The 27,986-nt window shown below is 50.3% G+C and overlaps 1 protein-coding gene across 3 annotated transcripts; it reads left to right on the forward strand.

Annotated features, from left to right (window-relative positions):
• On the forward strand, positions 1–27,986 carry ZC3H12D (zinc finger CCCH-type containing 12D). 3 transcript variants are annotated; one of them, XM_039846934.1, is made up of 6 exons: positions 1–230; positions 7,492–7,867; positions 17,759–17,898; positions 21,181–21,415; positions 24,148–24,254; positions 25,235–27,986. In XM_039846934.1, the coding sequence occupies exons 2-6, from the start codon at positions 7,563–7,565 to the stop codon at positions 26,032–26,034; spliced, it is 1,587 nt and encodes a 528-aa protein (XP_039702868.1). In that variant the 5' UTR covers positions 1–230; positions 7,492–7,562; the 3' UTR covers positions 26,035–27,986. The 3 variants fall into 3 exon arrangements, with proteins under 3 accessions (XP_039702868.1, XP_039702867.1, XP_039702869.1); XM_039846933.1 differs by lacking the exon at positions 1–230 and adding an exon at positions 2,554–2,998; XM_039846935.1 differs by lacking the exon at positions 1–230 and adding an exon at positions 3,240–3,371.

Raw genomic sequence — 27,986 nt, forward strand, 5'->3', positions numbered from 1 at the left:
TTTTTTTTTTTCAACCCAAGCAAAACTACCTTTGTAGCTGAACGTGACGCTAGTGTCCAGGAAGTGGAGCTCTGGCATAAAGTGTCTCTTAACGGCCGTGTGGCTCCTGCGGCTTCAGTGACACCTAGCTAGCTGGGAGGAGAGGGGCAGTGTGACAGCTGCTGGCAGCTGGACAAGCTAAGGGGAGCGCCTGGCGTCCACTGTGAAGGCTGGAGCGGCATGCCCTGCTGGTGAGTGCATGTCCCCTGGCCCTCATTCTGTCACCAATACTGTGTCGACTTGGGTTGAGGGAGGGTTCGGGGTAGAGAGACAGAACATAGCCGGGGTGTGGGCTGGAGGTCAGGTCTTGGTTGAGTGTGATCCTGAGCAATCTGATTTCCCACACCTTAAATTACTGTAAATGCTCAGATAGAAAAAAGTAGGTGAGGATTTTTAATGTCCTTTAGGTGAAATCCTTGTTCATTTTAGCAAAATTGCCTTTCATTTCTAGATGACTTTTGTGGGAGAAAGATTAGTGAGAGGAAGCTCTTTGGTTTAAGTAAAAACTCCCACTGTGGCCTTTGAAAGTATTTTAATGTCATGAAATCGGAAGGAATAGAACTCTCGGGCACCTTTTAAGCACCTGTCTCCATGCTCTCGAAAGCATTTTCTAGACTAGATATTGATGTGCAGGTGTCCGGCTTCCTGGCAGCTCAGGAACATTTGGCGGTACCCCCAAACGAGAATGGAATATAGTAGAGGGTTTTGTTTTTTTTTTAAAGTTTGCTTCAGAACTGCCCTGGACTATGGATCAAGGCTGTAAATACCCATGTGTGTACCTGAAGTAACCTGTAGCAACACAGAATAGCAGGGGACAAGTCTGAGGAGAAAACAAAAGGCCAGGCCACCCACGCTCATAGCAGCATTACTCACAATAGCCCAAAGGTGGCAGCAACCCAAACGTCCGTTGATGGATGAGTGGACAAACAAAATGTGGTATATACACACACAATGGGATGTTACTCAACCTTAAAATGGAAGGAAGTTCTGACACATGCTCTAAAATGGGTGAATCTTGACATTAGGTATGCTAAGTGAAATAAGCCGGTCACAGAAGGACACAGGCTGTATGATTCCACTTACATGAGCTACCTAGAGCAAGTAGAACGGTGGCCACTAAGGTGACGAGGGAGGTGGGGTGGGAGAGCTTCCCTCCGGGAAAGTGGAGAAGTTCTGGAGAAGGATGGTGATGAGGGTTGTTTAATGCCACTGGACTGCTCTGGTAAAAATAATTCAAAATGATAAATTTTATGTTATGTGTATTCTACCACAATTTTTAAAAAATATATACTTCTCTTAAAAAAAAAATGAGGCCAAGCCCAAAACACAAATCTCATGGGCTGCAGTCTTTGTCTTTCTGTGACTTCCCCAAAATCTAACTGACAACTCCACGTGGGGCTCTAGACCTGAGCCGAACCAGAAAACGTCTGCTTGGACTCTGTTTAGAAGTTTTTCCTCATCACGGTGGGTGACTCTGGCAGCCGTATGTGGCGTATTTCTCTGGAGCTGGCAGAGGTGACTAGGGATGGACTTGGGGGTCTGGGGCAGTGTGCTGACATTGCTCACTCTGGGGCTGATGTCTGTGTTCACCCTGCTCTGTGGCCCCAGGCAGCCCTGGGTAGCACCCTCCGACCCGGGAGATGGTGGGAATCGCCACCCTTGGGAGTCTAGCCTCTCCCGTGTATTAGCTGTGAGATCCTGGGTAAGTCGGCAAAATACGTCAGTTTTCTCACCCATGACATGAGTGATGAAGTGGCCTTTTCCACCGTCCGGGGACATTGGGATTTCCAAAGACAAAGTACAAGGAAGCACCTTATAACCCTAAAACACTGTGCACACGTGAGCTGCTGGGTCTCCGCACGTCTTGCACTCTAGATTTCTCCGTCCGTCTTTAGTTTCCTTTTTATTTTTTGCCTCAGGGTTTTTGCAGTCTGAGGTTACAGACCTGCAGCCTGGGGGCCCTTAACCTGGATTGGCTGATTCTAGAAGGAGCGGATCTGATCCGATTCCCACTGTCCCACCAGCGAGGTTCCACTTTCCTCCCTGCCTCCCCCACCCTTCCTTCCATGCTGGCTCGTAAAACTTCTAACTTCGAATTCAGCCTGAGCTCATCTCCACCCTCCCCTGGACTGCTACCCACATGCCGACGGTCCTAGGAGCTCTCAAGGACACCCTGACTATTTCCAAAGTGTTGCCCGTCATCTGTGCTGTTGATGACTTCCAGTCAAGATCGAGGAAGAAAACTGAAGCGAAGTCGTTCATACTTTCAGGTCTTAAAAATAGAAAGGAAAAAGAAGCTTCTGGCAAGGTTGCAGCTCAAAGGCCATCGCATCCGAGGGGAGGGTCATTACCTGAGGGCTGAGGGGGGCGGGGAGGGAGGGGGCGTTCCTGAGAACAACCCCCACCCCAGGTTTCTCCTTTATTTAGAAGAAATTTTGAAAGGAAATGAAGTTGATGTTAAAGTCTCAAGGAGGAAAAAAGCTTCTGAAGTTGATGAATTTTTCAGTTAATTTAGTCTCCTCAGACAAAGAGCTCTCTTGAAACTCGGGGGTTCTCTGGACAGCTGCAGGGGACAGGGCCTCGTGGGGCCACTTTTGCTCCCCACCCCAGGTGGAAGCCCCAAGCTTTACTTATTTATTTATTTTTGAAAATGTTCATGTTTCTGTCATACTGGCATGCAAAGTTCCAAAACTAACACAGACTCTCCTTGTAGCTCTGTGACCAAAGAGGAGTCACCTGACCCAGTCACATTTTGGGTTTTCCACTTCTGCAATAGCGAGATGTAGCTTCCGTCCTGAACGCAACTCACAACAACACATTGTTTTTTGGCACGTACTTGTCATCGGCCTCGGCCACTTACTAGCTATGCTTCACTTGGTACCACTCTGAGCCTCAGTTTCTACACCTGTGTAAAGGGAATACTATCCTGTCTACCTACCAGGGATAATGGGAAGTTCAAGTACGTCTACATGAAAATGACATGGGAATGATGAAGAACAATGTGAATACGAACTTTTATGTTCATGTTGTCTGTTTCTGTCTTCTTTTTTTCTTTCCGACTTTAGTTCCCTCCGTCTTTTCTTTCTCTCGTGCCTTCTCTCTTTCTTCCAAACCAAAATAAGTGCTACAGTGCATGCGTTAGCAGGGAGGGGTGGAGACAGGAGCGTGGCTGGGGCTCAGTGTGCTGGGAAGGGTTCCGGGAGGGTGTGGCAGTGGTGGAGGAGGGGCAGGTGCACCAGGAAGAAGGAACGGGCCGAGTGCAGGTCTGAGAGGTTACGGGCCTTTGAGGGACACTGAGTGACCCCTGGTGCGAGCATGGCCTGCCAGGCTGGGTGAGTGTCCTCTCCCTCCATGGAGATTGGAACAAAACTGGACCAAGAGAACAACTGTCCCGAGACAGGACTAGTCACTAGTCAAGCAGTACGTAGAAGGTGAGGCTGGACTAGAAGTACATGACCAGCGAGATTGGAGAGTGAGCCAGGCTGATTGTGAAGGACTTTGACTTTCACCTTGAAGAGTTTTGGCATTTACTCTGTGAAGGACAGAGGAACATGGGAGTTTGGGAGTAGATATGAAGTCTCTGATCGGTGGACTGACTTTATTAAAATTGTTGTCGGTGGGAGCGCAGTGAGGAGGCTCTCTCAGGGGCTCTGGGAGAGATGACGTGGCCCTTTTCTGACAGAGAAGAGCCGGCTCTCTCATTGTCGTCTGCTTCTGGGGGGAGCCTTTCTGGCTTCGTTTTTCCTCTCAAAGAAAGAGAAGTCATTTCTCACCTGCGTTTTGAAAATACTTTTTCCTAATTGAAAGTATCGTACTTATTATCATGATTTATGGCTTAATATTTACATTTTTTTTTCTGTTTTCCTGACTAGGGTATGAATGAATTAAAATTAGACTGTGTATTATTTTATTTTTATAGAATGAGGTCCCTGCACAGTGCCTGGTACCTAGTAGGTGATCAGTAAGTGTTTGTTACATGAATGAATGAATGAATGAATGAATGGACAAACTAGGGTGGTGGTGCTGTGAGTGTAAAGAAGAGGATGATTATGGAAAATATCCAGGAAGGAGAATTAATGGACAATTAGATGGATAAGTGAGGGAAAAGGAAGAGTCAAAGGTGAGTTTGAGATTTCTTCTTTGGACCTCTGTGGGATGCCATTCAATGAGATTTGGAGCCCAAGAAAAACATTATTTGAGGAAGGAAGATAATTTTAGTTTTGGACATTTATTAAAGAAAAATCTATTAACCCCCTCAGATCTACTAGGCGCTATGCCAGGTGCTGGTGATTCTGAGGCAAATAGGTCAGAATGCAGTTCACAGTTCGAAATAGCCAAATGACAGACCAAAGTGTCATAATAGGTGTGAGCAAAGTGCCTGGTAGATGAGATGACCGAGCCCCGCATTCTGTCTGTGAAGTTAGGGATGACTGCTTTGAGCGACACTTGAGATGAATCTTGAAGTTTGTCAAACCAAAGAGCATTCCAGGTAGAGAGGAAAGCATATGCAGTACAGTGATAAGAATATTCTGGAATGCTTGGGGAGCAGTGAGAGAGTCATCGTGGCTCTAGAGAAAGAGCTAGGTGGGCAGTGGTGGGTGGTGAGGCGGACAGGGTTCAGCACTGCATCACGACAGCTCGGCAGCCTGCTCAGGAACTTGGTGCCTTTGTTGTAGTTGACATAGGGTCAGAAAATATTTCTAAGCAGGGGGTGACATGGTCAGACTTGCTTTAGAAATATCATGATGGCTACAAACGGGGCCTGGGCCAAGCGGGATTGAGGAAGAGGATTCCTTCGGAGCCTCTTGCCATGCACTGGGTATAGGATGAAGAAGGCGGGACTGAGTCTTGGGTGGGGCAGGTGGCAGTAGGAGATGGGGGTGAGAAGGGCCACACCGAGGGAGGGAAAGACATGGGGCCTCTGTCCTGGGGCCCTGGGTGACACATCTATAGGCCACCTCCCTGGAACCATCTATGTGGAAATACTTATTGGAAAGCTCTGGATCGCAATAAAACCGTTTTAGTTTCAGAACCTCCTTTTACTATTAAAAAATATTAAGGACCCCAAAGAGCTTTTGTTTATAGGAGTTATATCTATTGATATGGATCTTATGAGAAACTAAAATTAAGATATTATAAAATATTCATGTTTTAAAATAATAATAAACCAATCACATTACTGTAAATGGCATTTTTATTAAAAATAACTCTACTTTCCCAAACCAAAAATTTCGTAAGAAGGCTGGCATTGATTTACATTTTTGCAAATCTCTTCAATATTTGGCCTAATAGAAGACAACTGGAATCTCATATATCTGCTTCTGCTTTCAGACTGTTGCAATATCACATGACACGCAATCTCTGGAATACTTCACAGTACTCCATGAGAGGATGAGAGTGAAAAAAAGCGAATTACACCTTAGCATTATTGTGAGAATAGTTTTTACCTTGAGATTGTCTTGGGTCCCCTTCCCAACACACACACAAGTTTTCCTGGACCACACTTTGAGAACTACTGACGTAGGCTCAACAAATGTCTGGTGAATCACAGTCCTCTGAATTCCCGTAGCAGTTTATTCAAATAGCATTCATGGCACTTATTGCACAGATTTATAACTGTGTGTGCCTGGTGCTTAGCAAGGGATCTGAGCTGGAAGTGCAGTCGTGAGCTCATCCATAGGAGGGGCTGGGGAAGAGGGTGAAGAGGAAGAGAAGAGGTCCCGGGCAGGACCTCATCATTGAACAAGTGACCAGAGGCTAAGGAAAGAGCTGGAAAGATTTAGGAGGAGACTCAGACCAACTTGCGCAACCTAAGGGAGAAGAGAGTTTCAAGAAGGAGGCCATCCACAAAGCTTTGATTTCAAATAACAAGTTAGGGAGTGGTCCCCAGTGTCCAACGCAGCAGAAGAGGTTGTGTCAAGCGAGGAATGCAAAGTTGCTGTTGGGTCTGGCAGTCAGGAGGTCACGGGTGACTTCGGAGTGCAGTTTCCATGTTTCAGCAGTCGGTGGGCCCAGACAGAGTGGGCGGTGACACGTGGGAGCTGCAGCAGAGGCCTCTCCGTCCAGGAAGCTGGCTGAGAGATGCCCTTCACCTGCCAGCCCCTGTCATTGTTAGTGAAAAGAGAGATGCGCACGGATGTTCCACTGAGCACAGGTGATAGCAGGGGCCCTGGGTGACACATCTATCATCTGACATACGGTTAAACGCTATTCATTCATTCATTCCATCTGACATACGGTTAAACGCTATTCATTCATTCATTCACTACTTAGCAGGAGAGGCAAATAGGATTTGCGGTGTGTGTGAAAAGACATTATATCTTTTCATTCTTTATACTTCTGCACTGTTTCAAGTTTTCCCAGTAAATATATTTTCATGATTATTTATCTGTATTTAAAAATGTGTTTTGAAAGATGTAGGTCTTTGTGAGTAGAAAGGAGAAAGAGACCCTGTTTGTCCAGAGTGTTCTATTGGTTTAATCGACTTTTTGTAAACATCTGGCTGCAGCCCCCACCTGCACCCACCCCCCCGCAAAGGTGTAGGCCTGACAGTGGCACCCCAGTGGAAAGGATCACACTTGGGTTAGGACCTTTTATTTTAGAGCTTTAGTATGATCTCAATTAATTGCTAGAGAAAGCTAATGTAGTGCACAGAGCTGAATTGAGGTTGGAGCCCTGCATTTCTGGGAATAGAATTTATTAGGGAGTATTTTTTTCTTGTTTTAGTCGAGGAGCTGTATTTGTTTACCAAGACTGCCATAAGAAAATACCACAGACTTGGTTATATATAATATATACTTATTATTACCATTATTATTATTGCCTCACAGCCGTGACGGCTAGAAATCTGCGATCAGGGTGTCGGCAGAATCGGTTTTTTCTGAGGTTTGTCTCCTTAGCTTAGATGGCTGTCTTCTCCCTGTGCCTTCCTGTGGTCTTCTCTCTGCACCCATCTGTGTCCAAACCTCCTCTTTTTATAAGGACCCCAGTCATTGGATCAGGGCCCACCTTAATGAACCTGATTTTAACTTCATTACCTCTGTAAAGACCCTATCTCCAAATAATCACATTCTGAGGTTCTAGGGGTTGGGCTTCAAAATATGAATCTGGGGGGGACACGATTCAGCCCAAAACAAAGCCTCAGAAACATTTTTTGGGCCCCTGTACAAATGTCTTGAGTGCTGTGTGGCCTGCTCAGCCGCCCTTGGTGCCTCTGGCCCGTGACTCCTGCGGGGGCGCGTGTGTGGGGTGAGGGCCTTGGAGACAGCACTAGTAAAAGCAGCGTGATTGCATCTGTGGCTCCCCAACCACTGAGCAACTGAAAATCCCCACGGGGACCAGGCGACGACATGATTTCCTGACAGATAAAGTGGGGAGAGAGCAGAGATAACTTGCCTTCAGTAACGTGACAGGCCTCTAAGAAAACACCTGATGGATGCTTTTTCTCTTTAGCTCATGCCAGTGAAGCTCTGCCAGGAGGAAGCCAGGGGCGGGACTCTTGCCAGAGGCCGGGCTGGCGCAGCATGGAGCACTCAGGCAAGATGGAGTTTTTCCAGAAGCTCGGCTACAACCGGGAGGACGTGGTCAGGGTGCTGGGCAAGCTGGGCGAGGGCGCCCTGGTCAACGACGTGCTGCAGGAGCTGATCCAGACGGGCAGCCGCCCGGGGGCCCACCAGGACAATGCCGCGCCTCTGCTCGTTCCCAGGGGCTCCTGCGGGACCCCTGACTCTGCCCAGCGTGGGCGCGGGGCTGACCTGGAGGACGACTGCGGAGACCCAGCCAGTTCCTTGCGACCCATCGTGATCGACGGCAGCAACGTGGCGATGAGGTAGCCGCGGGGTGGGAGCACTGTCCTATTTCTTGCAGGTTTGGTCCAAAGAGCGTGGGGCCAGTGGATGGGACTTTGCCTCCCTGTTCTATCCCTTAGTAGCTGTGTGGCCTAAAGTAAGTCACTTAACCTCCTTGAGCCTCACTTTTTCCACATGTCATGTTGTCATAAAACCTCCCTACAAGGGAGCTGCACAAAATGCCTAGGACAGCACTGGACACATGGCAGGGGTTCACTGAGCGGTAGCTATGATGTTAACCTAGAGAGAGAGAGGCCCTCTGCTGAAGAAGGCAGTGGATAGCTAGCTGGGAGGAGCGGCTTCTTGTCTGGAGTCTGTCCCTATCCAGCTGTGTGACTCTGGGAAAGCCACAGTATTTCAAGTTTCCTCTTCTGTGACACAGGCCAAGAGACAGCTCTTCCACTTCCCTCAAGGCGGTGAGAATCAGTTGGGAAAATGTACTTGAACTTCGTTGGAAGCCCTCTGCTGGGGGTTACGAGAAGGGGGTGGCTGGTTCCCTGGCTCGGTCTGAGAGGTGAGCCCGTGGCTCCTGAGCGGACGACGCGGTAGTTAATATCTGTGTATTGGCAACTTCGTGTGCTTCGGGGGTGAGAGTGTCATGCCCCGCCTTGCTCTCTCTCCTGGTGAGGCTACGTTCAGCTGCGAGGAAATCTCACCAGCCTGCCTCCCCCACACTCCCTGCCTGGCGAGCAGGAGGCTTTGCCCGAACAAATGCATTATTCTACTACTTGGCTTAGTTACAGTGGGGCAAAGGGCAGAGCCATAGGAAATCTGTCATTTGCAGCTGCAAATAGATGTACTTCCCTTTTCAAAAGCTGAGTCATGGGTGGGAATGGAGAAAAGTGGTGTTATCAGCAGCGTGGAATGTATTGACAGGGCATCCTTTGGCAGACAGGCCCAGTGGTTTCTCTAGGGATTTGGGCTCACTTAGCATTTGGCGCTGCAGGACCCAAATTTGGAATGGTTCAACCCAAGATGGTCCAGCTTCAGCGGCTGCTCCCACATGCCCCGTGTGGTGTGTACTGGGAGTATCCAGGAAAGCTTTAGCTAGCCGAGGCTCCTGGGCTTGATTAGGTAGATCAGAGGGTAATGGTGCCCTAGCCTCCCCAGGGCTTAGGAGCTGGCCCCCAGGGCTCGCTACAATGTTCTTACACATGTTCCCAGCCAGCCGATGAAATCTTGCCCAACTCAAGATCTCTGAGGGAATTAAGGGATTTTTAAGAATCCAGTAGGTTCTGAGGGTTCTAGAAAGAAAGTCTGAGGGGTGGCGAGGGGTAGGGGGGCGGTTAGCCTCTGTATGATGGGATCAATAGAAAGAGAGCTTCGAATGGAAGATGATATCACTTAAATGGATTTTATGAGCTCTGCAATTACCGATCCAAGATGCAGAATGGCTAGAGGTGCCCCAGGAAAGTGCAGGCATTCTCACTTTGGAAACAAATGATTTTTGAATTGTTATGATGGTGTGGCTGTGGGGTTCTTTTTTTTTTTTTTTTTTTTTTTTTTGATGAAAGTCTCTGTTGCTGCTTGGAATTCAAATTTAAACCACATCCTCTATTTGCACGTGACCATGATGTGTCCTGAGTACATCCATTTAGTCCCATCCTCCCACCAACCTCTCCTAACTATAATCAGTTTAATCCCTTTATCCTCAATCTGTGTGTTACAAATGACAATCATCACTCAGGTTATAATTAAACATGTGCCAGAATATGAACGCTTTCACATACTTGCTGCCTGAAAATCACCTCAATTACCAGAACACATGCATTTGTGTGTTCTCAGTGCGTGTACACACGTATATACACACACGCATGTCTACACACACACACACACACAAACACACACCCTCTCCCTGCCTCCTGCATCTGACTAGGTAGAAAAAATAGACAAATTGCGCAAGCCCCACGTGACAGGCGGGACTTGATTCATTCAAAGGCAAGCCTGGGAGAGAGTCGGGGTCTAGGGTTCAGCTCCGTCCCCTGCTCCTTCTCCTGCATGAGGGCCTACTGTGTCCTCCAATCATGTTCTACAGGTCCATGCCCCTCGGGCCCTGGCAGATCCTCGGCTGTGAAGGATGGAGCCAAGTGTGGGCTCATCTCTCAGAGGAAGTGGATGGCTGGAACCCCACACAGTGTTTAGTTATTATCTGTTGACCTCGAAACTCAGTTAACCTCAGAAGCATGGTTTCTGAAAATTCTCCTTTGCTGAGTTTCGGTGGTGTCGCAGACCTGGTGCCGTGTGCTGTCTGGTCCTGAAGGAGGGAGAAGCACAAAAGACTGATGGGGACGCATGTCCCTGCTCTCTTGAGCAGATGAGAAGTATGTTTTCTATTGGCGGCAGCATCCTGGTGGGTGTCTGTGGCTGACGTGTGGACCGTGGCTCTGTCCCCTGGAACCTGGAGCAGCTTGTGCCTTTGCTCACAGAGGACAATGGCCTGAATTTTCAGTGACAGTTTATTTTCTCATTGTGTTTGGGAAGTTGTGGCTCCTTAAAAACCGAAGTCTGCCTTGGTTTCCCATTGCTGCTTTAACAAATTACCACCCCATATATGTGTTGTTTTATAGTTCTGGAGGGCAGAAGTCCAGCATAAGTCTCGGGCTACAACCAGGAACTGCGTTCTGTCTGGAAGCTCTAGAAGATAATATATTTTCTTGCTTTCTCCTGCTTCTGGAGGCTGCCTGCCTTCCTTGGCTTGTGGTTCCCTTTACCTTGAAAGCCAGCCAAGGCCTGAAATGATATACAAAATGTGGAATGTGCGTACATATATGTATTTCTCCAGGAAGAAGATCTGCAGACTTCATTAAGTTCCTAAATGGTCTATGATGCCCCAAATGTAAAGAACCACTGATGTAGCATGAGAAATGATAGATAATGAACGCCATGCTTTATGGAAGGCACTAAGCCACGTGTTCTCCACTGGCACTGAGAATGTTAGGGCAGAGCATCTGACCCTTTCAGTTGAGAGGGAAAGAAATACAAGAAGGGACTAGATGGGCTTGGCCAAGGTCAACAGTGGCTCCATCAGACTCTGCCCTCCAATCCTGTGCTCTAACCATGCACCCTGTGTGGCATTTTCTGTGGGTTTCTCTCCTCAGAGCTTCAGAAAGTGTAGTCCAACGCTATTAGTAGTGGCTGAGCCCAGTAGGCCTGGGGTGACTGCTCTCTGGAGCTTGGCGGTATGGGTCACTGGCCAAGGGCTTTTTAAAGAAGTAGGAATGTACTTGTTCAGAAAACACAGGGTTGGCCTGTTCTTTGAAACACATTTTGTTCTCACGTCATTTAAATAGAACCATTCCATCGAACTAGAAAACTGTCTATCTCCTCATTGTAACAAAAGGAGTCCGTTTGGCTCTTACTAGCAGGACCGATGAGTTCATTTATCCTTTCACAAGTGATGGGTCAACTTTGATGAGAATTCTAAGCTGCAGAGCTGGGAGTGCACGAGGTGGTGGCCTGGGAAGCCGGGCCTTAGGCTTGCCCTGTAGTTTTGATGAATCTCTTGCAGTTCATGGAGAAAACTAGGGAGGTGAGGAACATGAGGCTCAGGGCCCGAAGATCTGAGTTCTGCCCTCTCGCCTGGAGCTGCCCAGTGAAACTCCCTGCAATGGTGGAGGGTTCCATGCCTTACTGTCCACGATGGGGCCACTCGCCAGATGCAGCTACCGAGCATTTGGATTGTGGCCGGCGCGACCAAGGAACTGAATTTTAAACTTTATTTCTTTTGAATTAATTCGAATTTAAGTGCAACTAGCCACACTTGGTGAGTAGCTACATGTTAGATCGTGCAGCTCTAGCTTTTCGGCTTACCAGCTGTGTGAACTTGGCATGAATCACCTGACTTTTGAGCCCTGTTTAGATGACTAAGAGGTAGACTAAATAATAATCATCTTAAATGGTTTTTCATTTCTAACATTCTAGAATTCAAGATGATTATTTTATGTGGGGCTTAAAAGAAATGAATGCATTTTCTTATAAAGAAAAATTTCGGCTACCGGCAAGTCGGTAACTTGCCGGAGGTCACAGAGCACTAGTGCCAGGCTCTAGACTCAGTGCTCTCTCGTAAAAGCCCTGCATCCCCTCCAGCACCGAGTGCCTCTGGCATTGCCCCCATCCAGCTTTGGAGAAGGCATTACGATGGGAGACCCCTCCACGTAGGCTTTTATCCTGGGGCCCGAGCCTGCCCATAGAGAGCCCTGGACTTGGCCTTGATGCAGACAGAACATGCAGGTGCTCTCTCAGGACTGGTGCCCAGGGCGCCTCTCCTGCTCCTGCTAGCCTGCTGGGAACCCTCGGGGGTGCAGGCGCATCGCATGGTGACCGTGATGGACTAGCGGCACAGAGACTGATTTTCAGGCACAATCCCTACACCTTCGAAGGGTGTGTGTGCACATGTGTAAGAAGGAGATGTGAGCTGAGCACCTGAGTCGTTATATACCTGGCCTTTAGGAAAATGTCCACCGGGTTTTAAAAACAAGGTGGCTGTCATTGAAATCAGATCAAAAGCTTCATTATGGCAATTGGGAGAAATACTGATTCTCACGTGCCAACTGTTGGCAGCATTTGCTTGCCTGGGGCAGGCGAACTCACAAGTGTCACACTTTCTATAGGCAAATTTGGTGAGGCATGATTTAAGGACTTCAGCTTGGGGGAAATCCACCTGATAATTTCACATCCTCTTGCTGCCCCAGGCAAGGGTTTCATTTGAATGTGTCCTAATTTGGGGGTAAAGGGTTTTTTGTTTGGGCTGTTGTTGTTTACATTTTTAAAAGCTTAGAACCCTCAGCAGAACCTGGCTTTTTCCAGAGGAAGGAATCTTCAGTGACAAGAGCTCAGGCCCCCCCTAGTGGATTCCAGGCGGCAGGTGGGCTGCTGGGCTGGGGGCCAGTCCTGCTTTTGAGCCTGTGAATTTCTCTGACCAATGCTGGCCTTGGGCTTCTACCTAAGTCTGCGCCCATCTCTCCTTTTGTAAGATGAGGGTGCCCAGGGCAGCCCTTGCTCACCCTCTCTCTCCCCACTGACCTGAGCTGGGAAGAGATCTCTTGGTGAGAAGGACCATAAACTCCAGGTTTAGAGTGTTTGCATCTTGACCCCAAATAAACAACAGTTGTGTCCCTTACCACCTCATCCCCAGAAAGGTTTGTACTGTGAGCCACTAAATTCTGCAGAGACTTCTTGGCCAATAGTTGAGGATACATTTAGATTGTCTAGTTACTGTAAATGGCTACTCTCTCACTGAGGCTGCCCGCCGAGGTTCAGCTGTCATGTAGGCAAAATTTGCCTCAGGCACAAACCCACTTCCCCTCGCCACCCTCCCTTTATTCAAACCCTCCCACTCATGTTTCCTTTTCCCAGCCCTGGCTCTCAGCTCGCTGCCTGATAAACCGATTCACAGTGACTGGTCCTAAGCACTAAGGCCCCTCCCCAAGAAGGAGCATTTTAGCAGCTGGTGACTTTGCTCCAAAAGAGCTGCTGGCTGAACCCCAGAGGCAGAAACCGGGAACGGGCCAGGATAAATGGAATAAACAGAGACGGGGGAGGAAGAGTTTGCCGCCCAACAAACTAGGCTCTGAGAACTGCTGCCAGATCAGCGAGCTGGGCACATCGCTTTGTTTTAGTTTCCTCAAGAGGAAATGGGATGAAGGTCACTCCCTCAAGGGCTCACTGTAGTGATTAAATGAGGTACATGTGCAAAGTGGCCTGGTACACCGGGCTCTCTACATGAATATTAAAAATTAGTTCCAAGAACTGGGTGAGTTCTGTCTCGTTCATTGTTCTGTGAGCACCCAGCATGGAGCCACTTTGAAGATGTTCATAGATTGATTTGTGAATGAATGGGGTGTCGTTGGCTGATGTATTTCTTTCTGTACGTGGGGAGTGGGCTCCCAGGGTGACTGTGAGCTTTATTGCCTGACTGGGGGCTCTGCTGGCTCCTGGAGAGAGACCTTATGTGGTGAGGAGCTGGCTTCTGCTTGTGGCACCAATCCTGCAATTGCCCAGGGCTTTTAGTGGCCAGAAAAAGGGCAGCCATAATAGGGTTTTGAGGTTGGTAAAACAAATGTGGCAAGAATTGAACAGCAACCTTCGCATCTCATAAGAACCAGAGGCTCATGAGGAGGGTTGTGTTGGGTCGTGTGGGAATTCAGTCCCCCAGAATGAAAATCTCCCATTCCAGAGAGACCAGTTTAGGGTTCTGGGGGTCAGCTTGGACTCCCCTGGGCCTGGAACCAAAGCTGGAAGGGAGGGCACTTCTTAGGGAGCGAGGGAAGGTGTTGGCTGCACCTGTGCACTGTGGGCAGGCGTATGCTTGCTTCTCCTGGCCTTAGGCAGACTTATCTGGCCTTTGGAGACTCTTGGCTGAAAGTGTGTCGTCTTGGAGTCTCGTGTCAGAGAGGCCACGAGGCCAGCTCTTGCTGCAGGGAGCTGAGGGCACCATCCCTCAGCTCTCCTCTCCCTGAACTCCTGAGCCTCTGAGGTCCCCCCTCCACATGCCCCCAGCTGGGGCCACTGCAGGCTGTGGTCCTGATCAGTGTCACCAGACCCATGCCCTGCTCACCTTTGCCCCCTCACAGGCACTGGGGTCAGTTTTCTTCCCCGTCCCCTGACCACGCACCCATCAAAGGTGTTGGGGATGGAAAGCTGGCGTTCCAACTGTTAAAAACAGATGTGTAGTCACAGAAAAGACAGCAATCAGGAAATAATTTTTAAAAGAGCTGTGGCAGTGACATGTTTACTTGAGAACTGACTGAGGATAAACTTCGCTGCAGCCAAGAGATGCATGTGTTCAAGGTGAGGAGGGGCAGATTTACTTTAGCCAGTTTGTGATGTCTCAGTGTTCTCTGCCTTCTGGGCGACTGGATTTGCTCTCCCTCTCCCTGCTGCTCTCCCCAGTGGCATCTAGGGGTGTTGAGACCTGGTGTTGGCTGGAAAGGGGGTCTGGGCCATTCACTGGGCTCTGCTGCACAGTGGCTGAGCTGGCCTGGCTTCTTGAATAGTCAGCATAGAGGTCATTGGTTCCATTTGGCTTTTGGGGAGCCATGCTGGCTTAAAGTGCTGTCCTTCTCATGGGGCCCATTTGCAATCCATCATGCTTGGGGAGCATGAAGCGGACCCAGGGGTGTTGCCTCCTGCTCACCTATTGGCCACTTTCTCCCAAGGCAGCCCTGTAGCCCTGTAGCCCACAGAACCAAGGCTTTCTGAGGGGCTTGCCCTCCACTCCCCAAGCTGTGCTGAGAGACAAGCCTTCAGCCTCCTCTTCACACTCATCTGGATGTTTCTATGTCTCCCCTCCCCTTCTGGCTCGGCTGAGCGGAGCAGGCAGGGGCTGCAGGGCGAGGACCCTGTGAGGGGCCCCTCCTCATTCTCCCTGATCTTCTTTCTTTGTCAGCCTCTGCTGAGGAGGAGGAGTCTAGCTTTCCACTTCCTCTTTCTTTTTTTATTCTTCTTAACCACACAGCCTCATTGATATTTTCTCCTTACTGTTTGCATGAACCTCACAGCTCAGCCTCAATGGCCCAAGGGCTAGTTTTTCTAAACTGGAGGGTCTGACAGGTCTAGGCCAGAAGGCCTGGTTCCTGATAGTTTCTGGAGCGATAGCAGTTTAGAGTTCTCTTGTAACCCCACAAAGCCTGACTTCAATACTCCCGATAAGTGTTTTCAAAGACTCCCCATTTTCTCCTTACAAACCTGGACCTATCCTAACCCCCTCTCAGAAAACAGCAGCAGAGGCCACACTGAAAAGAAAGCCCAATAATGAAAATCTGGAGTCATCCTCATGTGCACGTGGGCCACTGCTGCATGCCAGGGGCGGGTGTGTCACAGTGACCCTTGGCTCTCTAAGAACCTAGGCATGCCTCTGCCACCTCATGTACGACTCCACAGGCTGCAGTCACACTGTCCTTGATTTGGTCCCCAGATGTGCCAAGCCCTCGCATGAGACCCAGGGGTGCTGCCAGGCCAGGCCAGCCCATGCATCGGGGTCTTTCCAGCCACCTCTTCCTTTTGCCTGGGCTGCTCCTCCTCCAGCTGCTCGCGAGACCAGTTTCTTCTCAGCCATTCATTTATTCTACACATTTTTACTGAGCCCTTACCAATTGTCAGGTGCTGAGCTAGGTGCTGCGAATTCAACGGAGACCAAAAAGAACTTATGATTTGGAGATGGGGAGACCCAGTTCATCCCATGATGAGGGTGAGCATCTCACTGTGATGAGTGCCACGGTGGGAAAGTCAGGGGCCGCGAGGACTCATCATGGGGAGTCTGCCGAGTTTAGAGGGCAGAGGAGGCTTCTCCGAGGCCTCAAACGTGAAGCCGAGACCTGAAGGAGGAGGGGAGCGGACTGGCCGAGAGGAGGGGGAGAGCCGGTGCGGAGCCAGTGCGGAGCCAGTGCGGAGCCAGTGCGGAGCCAGTGCGGAGCCAGTGCGGAGCCGGGGCGGAGGCTCTGTGCTGGGAGTGGAGGAACGTACCTGGCCAGGGCGAGGGCTGAAGGAGGTGCCGGTGGCTGAGCCGGAAGCGGTGAGCCGAGAGTGATGGCATCGTGAGGCCAGGCTGCATCCCATCCACAGCGAAGTCCACCGGATTTTGTCTGATCTCACATCTAGTCTCCTGTCTCCCTTTCCAGCAAAACAGCACTGAGCTCCCTTGATTAAGTCTGAGGGATGTTCCCAGGCCTCGTTGGTCCCTCGAAGCAGCATTCGGCTGCCTCCTTCCTGTGGTGTCTGCGATGCAGTCCTCTTCTGGTTCACATCCTTCTTTTCTGATAGATCCTGTCTGTCTTATTCGTAAGATTGTCCTCTTCTACCTGTAAACAGCTACCGAGTTCCAGAGTTCTTCCAGGTCCGGCCCCAGGCCTCTCACTGTCTCTCCAGGCACACACATGGCACACACATTTTATCACCCAGACCTCTCTTCTGAACCCTAGCTGTTTACTTAACATTTCCACTTCGAGGTCACAAAGGCTCCGCCAACTAGCTGTGTGTCCAAGACCAGTCGTGGGGTTGTTCCAAGCCTCGCCCTCCTCCAGAATCCCCCTGCCTCAGCCAGGAGCCCACCGTCCCGTCGTACAAGCCCGAGATCTGGAAGCTTCCTCAGTGCCTTCTTCTCTGCTACTCCAATCTCCGCGTTTTGGAGATTTTACCTTCTAACTATCTCTCCAGTTCACCTGCTCTTCTCCCCCTTATGTGTCAGCACCCCCTCCGTCCAAGTCGCCATCTGTTTTTGCTTCGATGACAATAGCTTCTTCACTGGTACCTCAACCTCCTCTCGCTTTCTTCCAATTTACTGTCCTGTGTGCCTCCAAGTTGAGCTTTTTGAAAGGTACGTTGGACCCCATCCCATCCCATCCCATATAGCCCCAATCTTAAAACCCTTCTACGACCTCTCATTCCTCTGAGGAGCAGGGAAAATCTTCAGTAAGGCTTGCAAGGCCCTGCCTGGTCTTGAACCTCCTCTCACACTCTCTTCTTCCTGCCTTCGTGGGTGTCTTAGGTGGAATTGGTGGGGCACGTTGGCCTCCTTGCTCGGACTCGGGAAGCCCAATAACTCGGTTACAACCCTTTCTTAGAGTGAGAGTATTCTGCAGATGGCTACTTTATGTGTCCATTTTTATGTTGATCCTTATCAGCTTATGTGAATAAGAGGATCTGGTCTCTTATTCCTTGGAATGACCTCGCCTTGGAGCCTGAAACCCTCTACAAACTATCACAAGTGGTTCCAGTTAAGGGATATATTTGGTGCAAAGAAAGTACTATGTTTAAAATGCAGACTTGTCCGATTCTCTTTGATGATGAGACTATGATCCAGGATATTCCTGGGGGAAATCACTCCCTAGGAACCCTTTCGGCATCTCTCCAGATGCTTTGTTTTCCCATTGCAGCCATGGAAATAAAGAAGTCTTCTCTTGCCGGGGAATCCAGCTGGCTGTGGACTGGTTCAGGGACAGAGGACATACCTACATCAAAGTGTTTGTTCCGTCCTGGAGGAAAGAACCACCAAAAGCTGACACCCCTATTAGAGGTATGCTGGAGCAGAGTCGTGCTCCTGACAGTTACAGACAGTTGGTTATGACTTAGCTCTTTGTTTGATGATGTCTGTCTTCCTCCCTGGACTATAAGCTTCATGAAGGCACTGGCTATGAATGTTCACTGCCATGGTCCTGACACCTAGCATGACACCTGCCACAGAGTAGGCGCTCAGTAAATAGTTGTTCAGTAGGTGAATGAACAAATTACTTCATCTTTTAGTGTGAATGATTAAGTTCCAACTTTTAACACTCTGCAGAAAGATCGAATCTGCATCCCATGCCACATAGAGTATAGTATCTGAAGGAGATATTCATTCGATGCAGTGATATTTATTTACTGAACAAGTAGTCTAGTCTCTTCATTAAAAAAAGAAAAAGGAAACTGAGACCCAGAAAATTCTTTATTTCTAATTCTTATATCAGCTGGGAATATTTTAAGCTACAAATAAAAGAGCGGGTGCTTAAATAAACAGGGCTTTTTTGTTTGTTCGTTCATTTGTTTGGCTTTCTTATAAGAAGAAGTCAGATGCTAAGCCATCATTGACATTGTTTTAGCCAAGTCAGTGTTGGTAGAACTGAACTCTTGGTGACTGTGGGAGATTTCTTTGACTTTGTCTTCCAGCCTTTTTGCCAAAAGTTTTTTTGTTTGTTTGTTTTAATTCTATCAATGGTTATCAAGTGTTTCTACTTCTCTTTCTGATTGTCTCTCTTTATTTTTTTAAATGAAATATTATTCTTGTCTTATGGATGCAGTATCTTCTTGACTATTTCTATACTAATACAGACTTTCAAAAAGTTTCCTTAGGTTTCACATTTATTTTTTCCGGGGTCGGTTGTCTTTGTTCATCTCTCTTTCTCTCACTTTTTGTGCTAAGTCTTCTCAAAAGTCTGGTGACACTTTGGCTGTCAGTTTTTCCTTCTTAATTAAGAACCAGATTGGTTGAATCACAAATCTATGTGATCGCCATGGGTTTTCTCTCCCAGTATGTGGATCTTTCCCTGAATGGTAGGGCTGACCGCCCGCCGGTGCTGACCAGCAGATTTCACTTCAGCATGCCCTGCACGGAGGCTTCTTCTGCCCTGTAGGATCGATATGATCCTATCTGCTTTCTCTCTTCCTAAAATCTGTCAAAATCCTGGGTTTACTACTGTCCCCAAGCCCATTTTTAATGTGATTAGGGAGATTTCTTTCTCCTCCTTTTGTACTTCTTTACTGCCATTTCAATGGGATAATGAGAAGGAAGGGGGTATAAATACTTGTGTTTGGTTCTCCATCACGAACTGGTTACCCTAAATTATTCTTTATGGTCTGAACATGGAGAATGGCGGTTTTTAACAGTTGTGTAATATTTAAATCTAGTATGGGTAGAGAGTAAGGAAATTATTCTGGAGTAGGGAAGGAATTTTTAAACAAGCCGCAAGTGCAAATCTATGGGAGAAAAATTCATAAATTTGACTACATTAAAACAAAAGTGTGTTCATTTGAGGATTCCCCAAAAGCAAAAAAAATAAAAAGATGAGCCTCAAAACAGGAGAGGCTATATGTCACATATTCCTGATGAAGGATTACCATCCCGAATCTATACAGAACTTCTTAAAATTAATAAGATGACAAAGGACCAATTGAAAGATGAACTAAATAAAAAGCATAACAGGCTTTTCACAGAAGAAAAAGCATAAATGGCCAATAAACATACAAAAAAGATTCTTAATCCTCACAAGCCACCCTGGACCAACCAGCAACTAGAGAAATGCAAAATAAAACCACAGCGAGATGTCACTTTACACCCACCAAACTGGCAAAAATTTGAAAACCTGAAAATGCCAAGATTGTCTTAAATGCTGTGTTGGGTAGCAACTTGATATAAGCACTTTGGAAGACAACTTGGCATTATCTTGTAAAGTGCTTTTCTCTGCAACTCAGCCTGCTCAGGCTGCTGGAGGTACACCCTAGAGAAACTCTGTACTTCTAGAAGCACCTGGAGACTTACATGCAGAACTGACAGCAACGACCGTGCCAAACCAACTCACTAGTAACTGAAGAAAGCAAGTTGCACAAGAGTATGTGCAGTATGATCCGTTCGTGTAAAGTCTTTTAGACTTTACACAATCACATTGAAAATGGTCCTCCTGGGGATACATACACATCCATTTAAAAAAGTGAAAGCCAGGGAATTATAAACACAAAGTTCTAAAGATTGGTTATCTTAAGAGAAATAAAGAGAGATACACACTGGGAGGGGTGACGGGGACTTCAAAAGCATGAGCCGTATTGTGGTTCTCACAAGGAACGTGGCATTTAAAATTTTTTTTCTTTGTACTGTATGTGCCATATGCACTTTTTTAAAGTCTGGAATTTATGTCACGTAGAAAAGAACTTAGACTTGAGGGAAGAAATCCTTTGTGAAGCATATGCTAATATTCTACTGAGTCTGGAGCAACTGTTTTGTATAGAAGGGATTTCTTTTGGGTGTCTCCAAAGGCAAAACTGAAGTCCAAGGGTAGACCTCCCAGAGAATGGAATTGAGCTCCTGATGAGACCTTGTATCATTTGTACCACCTGATACATGTTTACCGCCTGATACATGTTTACTTCCTCACCAGTCTTGAGCTTATGCAGCCTACTTATAGGCACTGAGGCACGTGGAAGCGTTATTATATTCATTTATAAATGCAAACACTAGCATTCAAAGAGGGGTGCAGTACCTAAGAGCGGGAGCTAAGACCAGGATCTAGGCTGTGGATTCTTAATCCTGGACTCTTCCCTTGACATTCTTGTGTCCCTCAGAGCTGTCAGTTATGAGATGCTCCATCCCGAATGTGTCCCAAGCAGATTCCTGTACCATAGGGAAGGTGGACCGTGGCTCTCGGCTTCAGGCCTGTGCAGGAGCCTTCCAGGTGGATTCAAGGCTCCTGGAAATTCTGAAGGCACTGGCAGGATTCCAGTTAAAATATGAATGTCTTTCTCTAGAAAAAGGCTTTTTGTGTCTAAAGTGACTCTTCCTTGTTGGGTGCCATACTCTGGACTCCTGTCATGACACAGGCAAGACAGAAGCTGAGAGCCCTCTTGACCTTGGGCAGCTGGCTTATTCTGCTCAAGACCTCCACGCTCACCTGACCGGCTGGGCCATGGGGTGGAGGAGGCGGGAGTTGGCTCAGACAGATTCTTGAGCTGCCGAATGTGCTCTGGGGTCTTAGGATGGTTCTTAGGGTTGGGGACTGCTTCTGAGAAAACTGCTACATGCTGTCTCTCCCGCCCGCCCTGTGGCCCCCAGAGCAGCACCTGCTGGAGGAGCTGGAGCGGCAGGCGGTGCTCGTGTGTACCCCCTCCCGCAAGGTGAATGGCAAGCGCGTGGTCTGCTATGACGACCGCTACATCGTGAAGGTGGCCTACGAGCGGGATGGCGTCATCGTCTCCAATGACAACTACCGTGACCTGCAGAGTGAGAACCCCGAGTGGAAGTGGTTCATCGAGCAGAGGCTGCTCATGTTCTCCTTTGTCAATGACCGGTACGTGGCGGCCGAGGGCGTCCCGGCACGGGCGGGCTGGGGCTGACCGGCAGAAAGCCACTTCCACTAGCTTAGGCCCCGCGGGGCCGCGGTCACAGGCACACCGCAGTGGAAGCAGAGGACGGCCAGTCCAGGAGACAGCCTGTCAGGTCACCTTCTCTGCTCCCCCAGGCCGCACAGCCTGTCTCTGTTCCCCTGAGTCTCCTCTCTTTCGTGACCAGCTTTTCCGCGAAGGGCTGTTTTGCCTCAGCTATCCGTGACCTTTCTGTTCCCATGTCCATTTCTAGCTGACCCCCGACAGAGCTGCCCAGCAGGTGGGCTTGGGACACCATATACTTTTTGTTTTTATTTTTAAAGAACTTAATGCTTCAAATAAGAGTATTGGAACAGTCATCATGGAGAAAATTTGAACGTTGTTGCACTTCCTTTTACTTTTTTTTTTTTTTAAGTTTTGAATGCACGGGGAAGCAGGCAACTTCATCTTTGGAGCCGCCAAGGTCTTGGAACTGATTCTGTTATGGAAATATTTCTTGGTTGAAATTTGCAAGAGAATCTGGTTGGTTCTTCTATCCCTTAAGTTGGTTCCCCCGGGGTTAAAGCCACCCTGGACCAACCAGTTACAGCTGGGAGATGTCAGGGTTGCAAGGCACAAACCTGTCAGCAGGTGCTGGGCGAGGGCCTCCAGGCAGAGCTAACCTTGGGAGGAAGCCATGGCTGGCCCACTGCAGTGTGCTCGGGCATGCTGAGGGCAGAGGCTAAGAACGCGGCAAGAAGGGCGGTCTGAGACCAGCATAGGGCTGGATGGGGCGGGGAGGGCACAGCAGACTGGGACTACACTCTCTCTTCACCTCCCCTTCCAGATAATGACCCCTCCATCCTCACTCTGGGCTCTCTGACTGGCTTTTGGGAATGTGGTTTGAGACCGTCTCTTCAGCTCTGTGAGGGCAGCCACTGCATGTGTCTTATCTGGCACGGCCTGCGTTCCTGACACAACACAGGCACTCGATAGCTAGTTGTAGACAAAACGAGCCAGCGAGTGAATGGCTACGGCCCTGGGAAGGAGAGGATGCAGAGAATGCAGAGAAAGAGGGGGCGTGCGGCACTGGGTCGGGCCACTTGCACATGGCAGACTAATCCCTGATCCCACTGCCTGGGGAGGCAGTGTGGTGCAGTGGAGGCGGGAGGTGCCCTGCAGTAGTAGCCCCCATGGTCATTTCCACATACACGAGGACAGCGGCTTCCTCTACCCTGCTCAGGCCCGGAGGAATCTGGCAAGTCTGGTAACTGTGGGTTGCAGAAAAACCTCAGTGAGGTCTGATGGATCATGGCTGCCTCTGGCCTGGCAACAGCCTGGGGCTCACGCCAAGTCCTTTTGACGCAGTGGCCTCTGCTAAGGGACTGCCAGAAAATCCCCCAGTGGCCAGCAGGCTGAGCCTGCCCGCCTGCCTGTGGGCAAGGATGCCCACCCTAGCACCCCGGGCATGTCCATAGGGGCCCTCCTGGCCCAGCTTGCAGTTGCGAGGCCAACAGAGAGCAGGAGGTGAAGCCTTTGGGAACTTTTAGTAACCGCAGTGGCAGCTGGCTTATTCTGCTCCCCAGTGGGCGGCTCCCCAGATTCTTGGTCAGGGCCCAACTTTGAGCTAGCTGGCTGGGATCTGAGCTGCGGAGGCTGCCAGGGACCAGAAATTGCCCAGCTCTGGGCCGGCCTGGTGGACGTGGTCTGCAGAGTGGGTCCTCAGCATAACCTGCGACTCTTAGGGGACATAAACCCGTAAAAACAGGACCCCATTTAGAATCCACAACCTTGGCAGTTGGAACCTTTGTTTGACCTGGAGGTGCCTCTTGGGAACAAAAGTATTGCTATAGAAGTGGGCGGCACTAAATGCGGGGAGTTTTCCTCCCGAGGAATGATGTCCCCTGGAGCCATGGGCACCCCAGAGGTGAGTTCCCTTCCTTGTTAGACTTAAGGCCAGAGAGAAAGGGAGGGGCAGGCAGGAGGCGCGGTGGTGTCAGAGGACAGGGCCAGGGCCAGGCAGCCCCGGGAGCTCAGACCAAACCCACCTGGAGCCCCGGGTCTGCACGGAGCCTCTGTGTGCAGGCTGCACTGAGGATCCGCTGCCTCTCTGACTCGCCGACTGGCATTTCAAACTCTCTGTTGACATTTATCCCCACCCTGTCTGTGTCCAGAGCTGTGGGGCAACTCTGCAGAAGAGGGATGTGAGCCTCAAGGAGCTCAGAGGAGGAGGGCTGTTTGTAGCCCCACGGAGGTCTTGAACCTTCTGTTGGGGACAACGGGATGGCAGCTCAGAGTCACTTTCAGACTAAGACCCAAGGGGGCCTGAGAACAATTACGCTTCAATTCGAGTGGAAAAAAGTCACCTGGGGCCTTGTTAAATTGCCGATTCCTGAACAACTGCAGGTTTTAATTAAGCAGGTCTATGGGAAGGAGGTGCTGGGTGATTCCGGCACTGCTGGCTTGAACCTCAGCAGGAGGAACTCTCGGAAGAGGCCCGCGGGCTGCCGTCCGGGATCTGTGCTGTGCCCTACACGAGTTCAGGGAGCAGGAAGGGCCACGTAGCTGTGACCCCCTGGGTGAGGGGAGAGCCTGGAAGGTGAGCCCCGGCCGCGCCTGTGTCTCCTGCCGCGGTTCCCTCGCTGGGCGCTCACCGCACAGGTGCCATTGCCCAGGACCTGTGGGTCTTACAGTTAGCCCCCCTGTGCTTGTTTTCCAGGTTCATGCCTCCTGACGACCCCCTGGGCCGCCGGGGGCCCACCCTGAGCAACTTCCTGAGCAGGAAGCAGAAGCCCCCGGAGCCGTCCTGGCAGCACTGCCCCTATGGTGGGTGGCGCCCTGCGCCTCAGGGGCCCTCTGCAGGGCCTTGTGTCCGGATGGCAGCCTCCCCACAGGGTTACTGTGAGGATGAACAGACACCGGGACTCTGTTGCATGGAAGCGTTTGTGGGGGCCGGATGCAGGGGTCACATGCAGGGCAAAGCCAGGTCCAGGGGGCAGGAAAGTTTTGTGCTCCCCTTTCTCAGTGCCTTCACCTGGCACCCCGGCATGTTGTGTCCCATCCTGCTCCACGATCGCCCCACCCCTATGCCCTTATGGACTTTGGTCAGTGCTATCCATTGAGGGATAAGGATTTTATACAGTCCTCGAGGATGCCAGGCTTCCACCCAGCTTTTACTAACTTGCTTTGCAAGATATTTAATGTTCCCAGGCCTTTTTTTTTTGGTGCCTATAGAAGTTCAAAAAACCTTAGGTGATAGGCAAAGTCATTTCTTGTTAGAATGAAGGTGACATACTTTCAGGTCCGCTCGTCCTGCTCTCTTTCATTCTCAGAAGTGCCAGGGTTCGGATGATAGATTATTTGGCCGCCTCTGTTAGGACAGTCTGTAGGCAAAGGGCAATGGTTACTACAGGGGTGTGGACAAGGGTGGAGACTGAGGCAGCACTGGAGGACTGATCCTATGCGTTGAGCACCCACTGCCTGCTCCCCCGCCACCCCCAAGCTTGGCCCTAGCCACAGGGTCCCTGCGGGAGGGGAAGGTGAAGGTCATTGGTCTCGGTCCCTGGCCAAAGGGAGTTCCCAGGAGGGTGCTGCAACCTCGTGCGTGCATCGCTCCTGCGCCCCAGTGCACGTCTCCCCACCCCCATCCTGCCCCAATCCTGATATGTCTGCGGCCCGGGGGTCTTCCGTGAGGCGTCTCCAAGGAGGAAGGCCACGGGGGTGGGGGGGTGCGCACTGCCGGCCCGCACGGCCTCTCCCTGCCCGAGGTCTCACCCGGCACCCTCTCTCCCCGCTGCCCCTTCTAGGCAAGAAATGCACCTACGGCATCAAGTGCAAGTTCTACCACCCGGAGAGGCCGCACCACGCGCAGCTGGCGGTGGCCGACGAGCTTCGCGCGCAGACGCGGACCTGGCGCGGCGCCGGCGCCGCCGCGGAGCGGGCGAAGGGCCGCGCGGAGCAGGGCGGCTCCCGGGGCGCCCCCGCCGCCGCCTGGCCCGGCCCCCGGGAGCCCGGCGCGCGCAGCCTGCCCCCGGGGCGGCCGGCGGCGGACGTGGCGGGCCTCGAGGGCGGCCTCTCGCGGCTGGTCGTCAGCGACGAGCCGGGGCTCCTCGGGGCGCCCCCTCCCGGGCCCGGCTGCGGCCTCGCGCCGCGGCCGCGCCGTCCCGACTGGGTGGCTCCTGGGGCTTCTCCGTCGCTGCCAGCCCCGCCCGGCCTCTCGAGTGCCCAGAGCCTGTCAGGCCCTCTGGTCGGGCCGCGGGCTGGGGACTCCCCAGGGGACCCGCAGAGTGACCTCCTCCCCCAGCGAAGGCCTCCCGCCGACCCCTGGGCCCTCCCGCATGGGGCCGCCGGCTTCCCGGGACCGTCGGCCTGGTCGGACTTGGGTTGGGGCGATGGCGCCTTCTGGGGACCTTTGGGGTCCGCGACCCCAGCCGCGGCCAGCGAGGGGGTCGAACGCGCCCGGGCGCGCACCGCTCTCTGCAGCATCTTCCCGCCCCACCAGGTGGACAGCGTCATGGCCCTGTTCCCCGCGCTCTCCGACGTCACCAGGCTCATTCTCCTCATCCAGAGATTCCAAAAGTCTGGCGCACCCGTGGGAAAGCCCTAAGGAGCAAGTGCAAGCCACCACCAGCGATGTCCCAACTGGGCCTTAAAACTTGGCCGGGCGGCCGGCTGGTTGACGGCCTGCATCTGGGTCGGCCCACCTGTGAGGCCCGCTTCTTTTTAAAGATGGTCAGAGAAGCTAAATTCCTCACCCTCAGCCTTGCCTTTGGTGGCACTTAGTGACTCTCACTGATGACAAGTCTGCTTGGAAGTCTGTGTCCTGCAGACTAAGATTGGCTACTTTCGTGTTGGGAGTGATTTCTCTTACCTGCAAGACTGCAAGTCCCACTAGGCGCCAAGGGTTTGTCAGGAACCCTTCGGGACTGTTTTTGTCAAGCTGCAGTGGCCAGCCACAAGTGGTCACTTCATCAATTTAGCGAGTTGAAATGGAATAAGAAATCTCAGAGCACACCCCACCTAATCAGGTTAAGTATGTACAAAACTCATGTTTGATAGCTACATGTGTGTGCTTGTGTACCCTTGGTAGCCATGCAAATTTAATGTGGGTCATGGGCAAAAGTTAGAGAAATCATTGAATTTTATTGCATCGAATCATGTTTAAATATGTAGTCAGTTGGCCAGTGGAGGTTTTGGCATCAGGAGATTTCGCATGAGCTGTTTCTATTCTAGCCTCACGAGAGTTCTAGCCTTGGTATGTGGGTTCCACTTGTCGCTCTGAAGTTGTGTGGCTGTGCAGGTCTGTGGAGATGTGGCAGGGACGTGTTGTCTCGAGGGCCTGCTTGTGGGGCCTTTACCCCCTTCAACGACACACAGACACATACACACACGGACACATATACATCACACGCATGTCACAGAGCTAAGTGGTCCAGCACAGGCTGTCTACCGGCCAAGGCTGCTAAGCCATACCTCACAGCAGAGGCCCAGTGAGTCAGGACTTCTCCTCAGAAACTTCCAGGTGGGTCAGAGGTGAGCTGGGATGAGTGTCAGTCATGGAGGTTGATTGTCACCTTCCACCATTGCTTTTTTCCACAGCCGGCTATTGCTTTGAGTTTGGGGGAGAAGGAGTCTACCCATTTGCAATGGACAAGAAATTATATGGTGCTGCCAGAGCATAGACCCTGTGTCCTCAGGCGTCTCTGTGCGGCATCCACCCAATCACTCTGGGTTCCGAGTCCAGCTCTGCGGGGCTTGGCTGATTTGTTCATGGGGGGACTCGGTGGCTTGGCCATGGCAGAGAATGTAAAGCACCTCCCAATGGAAAAGCAGATGCCAACCGCTGCAAGCTTCTTGCAGGACTGGCAAGAGCAGAGGGGAACTTCTCAGTGCGTTACTTGGCTGTACCGATGGCACAGCCCAGGGTGCACCCTGGGAGAATCTGCTGCCGGCCCTCTAGTTCATGGTAAATGCTGCCATTGGAGATACAATGACGCTGTGTCTGCCTGTGATCTCTTTCATTTTTTTAAACCAGATTCTTAGCATGGCTGCTGCCAGATCTGTTTTTCACCTCTTTTTTTTCCAGAAGAGGACACCGTGCCCACAATTGTACCTTATTATTTTGGGACCTCAGTTCTAAAAAGAGCCTATTCTTTCTAGGTAAATTGGATTTCCATCTTGGCATTTCTTTTTAATTTTTTTTTTTTCTTTTGGCAAGACGAGCTTTATATTAGAGCTGCTTTTGTCTTTTGGGTCCATGTCCTGACATGGAATCATTGCATTGATTTACTATTAGAAATATTTAAACTGCTTCCTTGGAGGACAAGTTTGAGTTTTAGTAAGCTGTAAAGCTATTTTATTTGGTTCACTGTGATTAAGACAAGCACAAAAACGAATGAAGAAACAGCACATTTCAATGTAATCCCCTTTGGAATTTTTTTCCAAAGTCTTGGTATGTCTTTGTGACACAAAACATGGATGGGACGGGTCAATGAAATGTTCCTAGTTGCATAGCTGTTACCGTGCTCCAAAAATAAATCACTTTTACTCACACCTGGA

The sequence above is a fragment of the Pteropus medius genome, unplaced genomic scaffold (genome assembly GCF_902729225.1).
Source record: "Pteropus medius unplaced genomic scaffold, Ma_sr-lr_union100, whole genome shotgun sequence".
Taxonomy (NCBI): Eukaryota; Metazoa; Chordata; class Mammalia; order Chiroptera; family Pteropodidae; genus Pteropus; species Pteropus medius.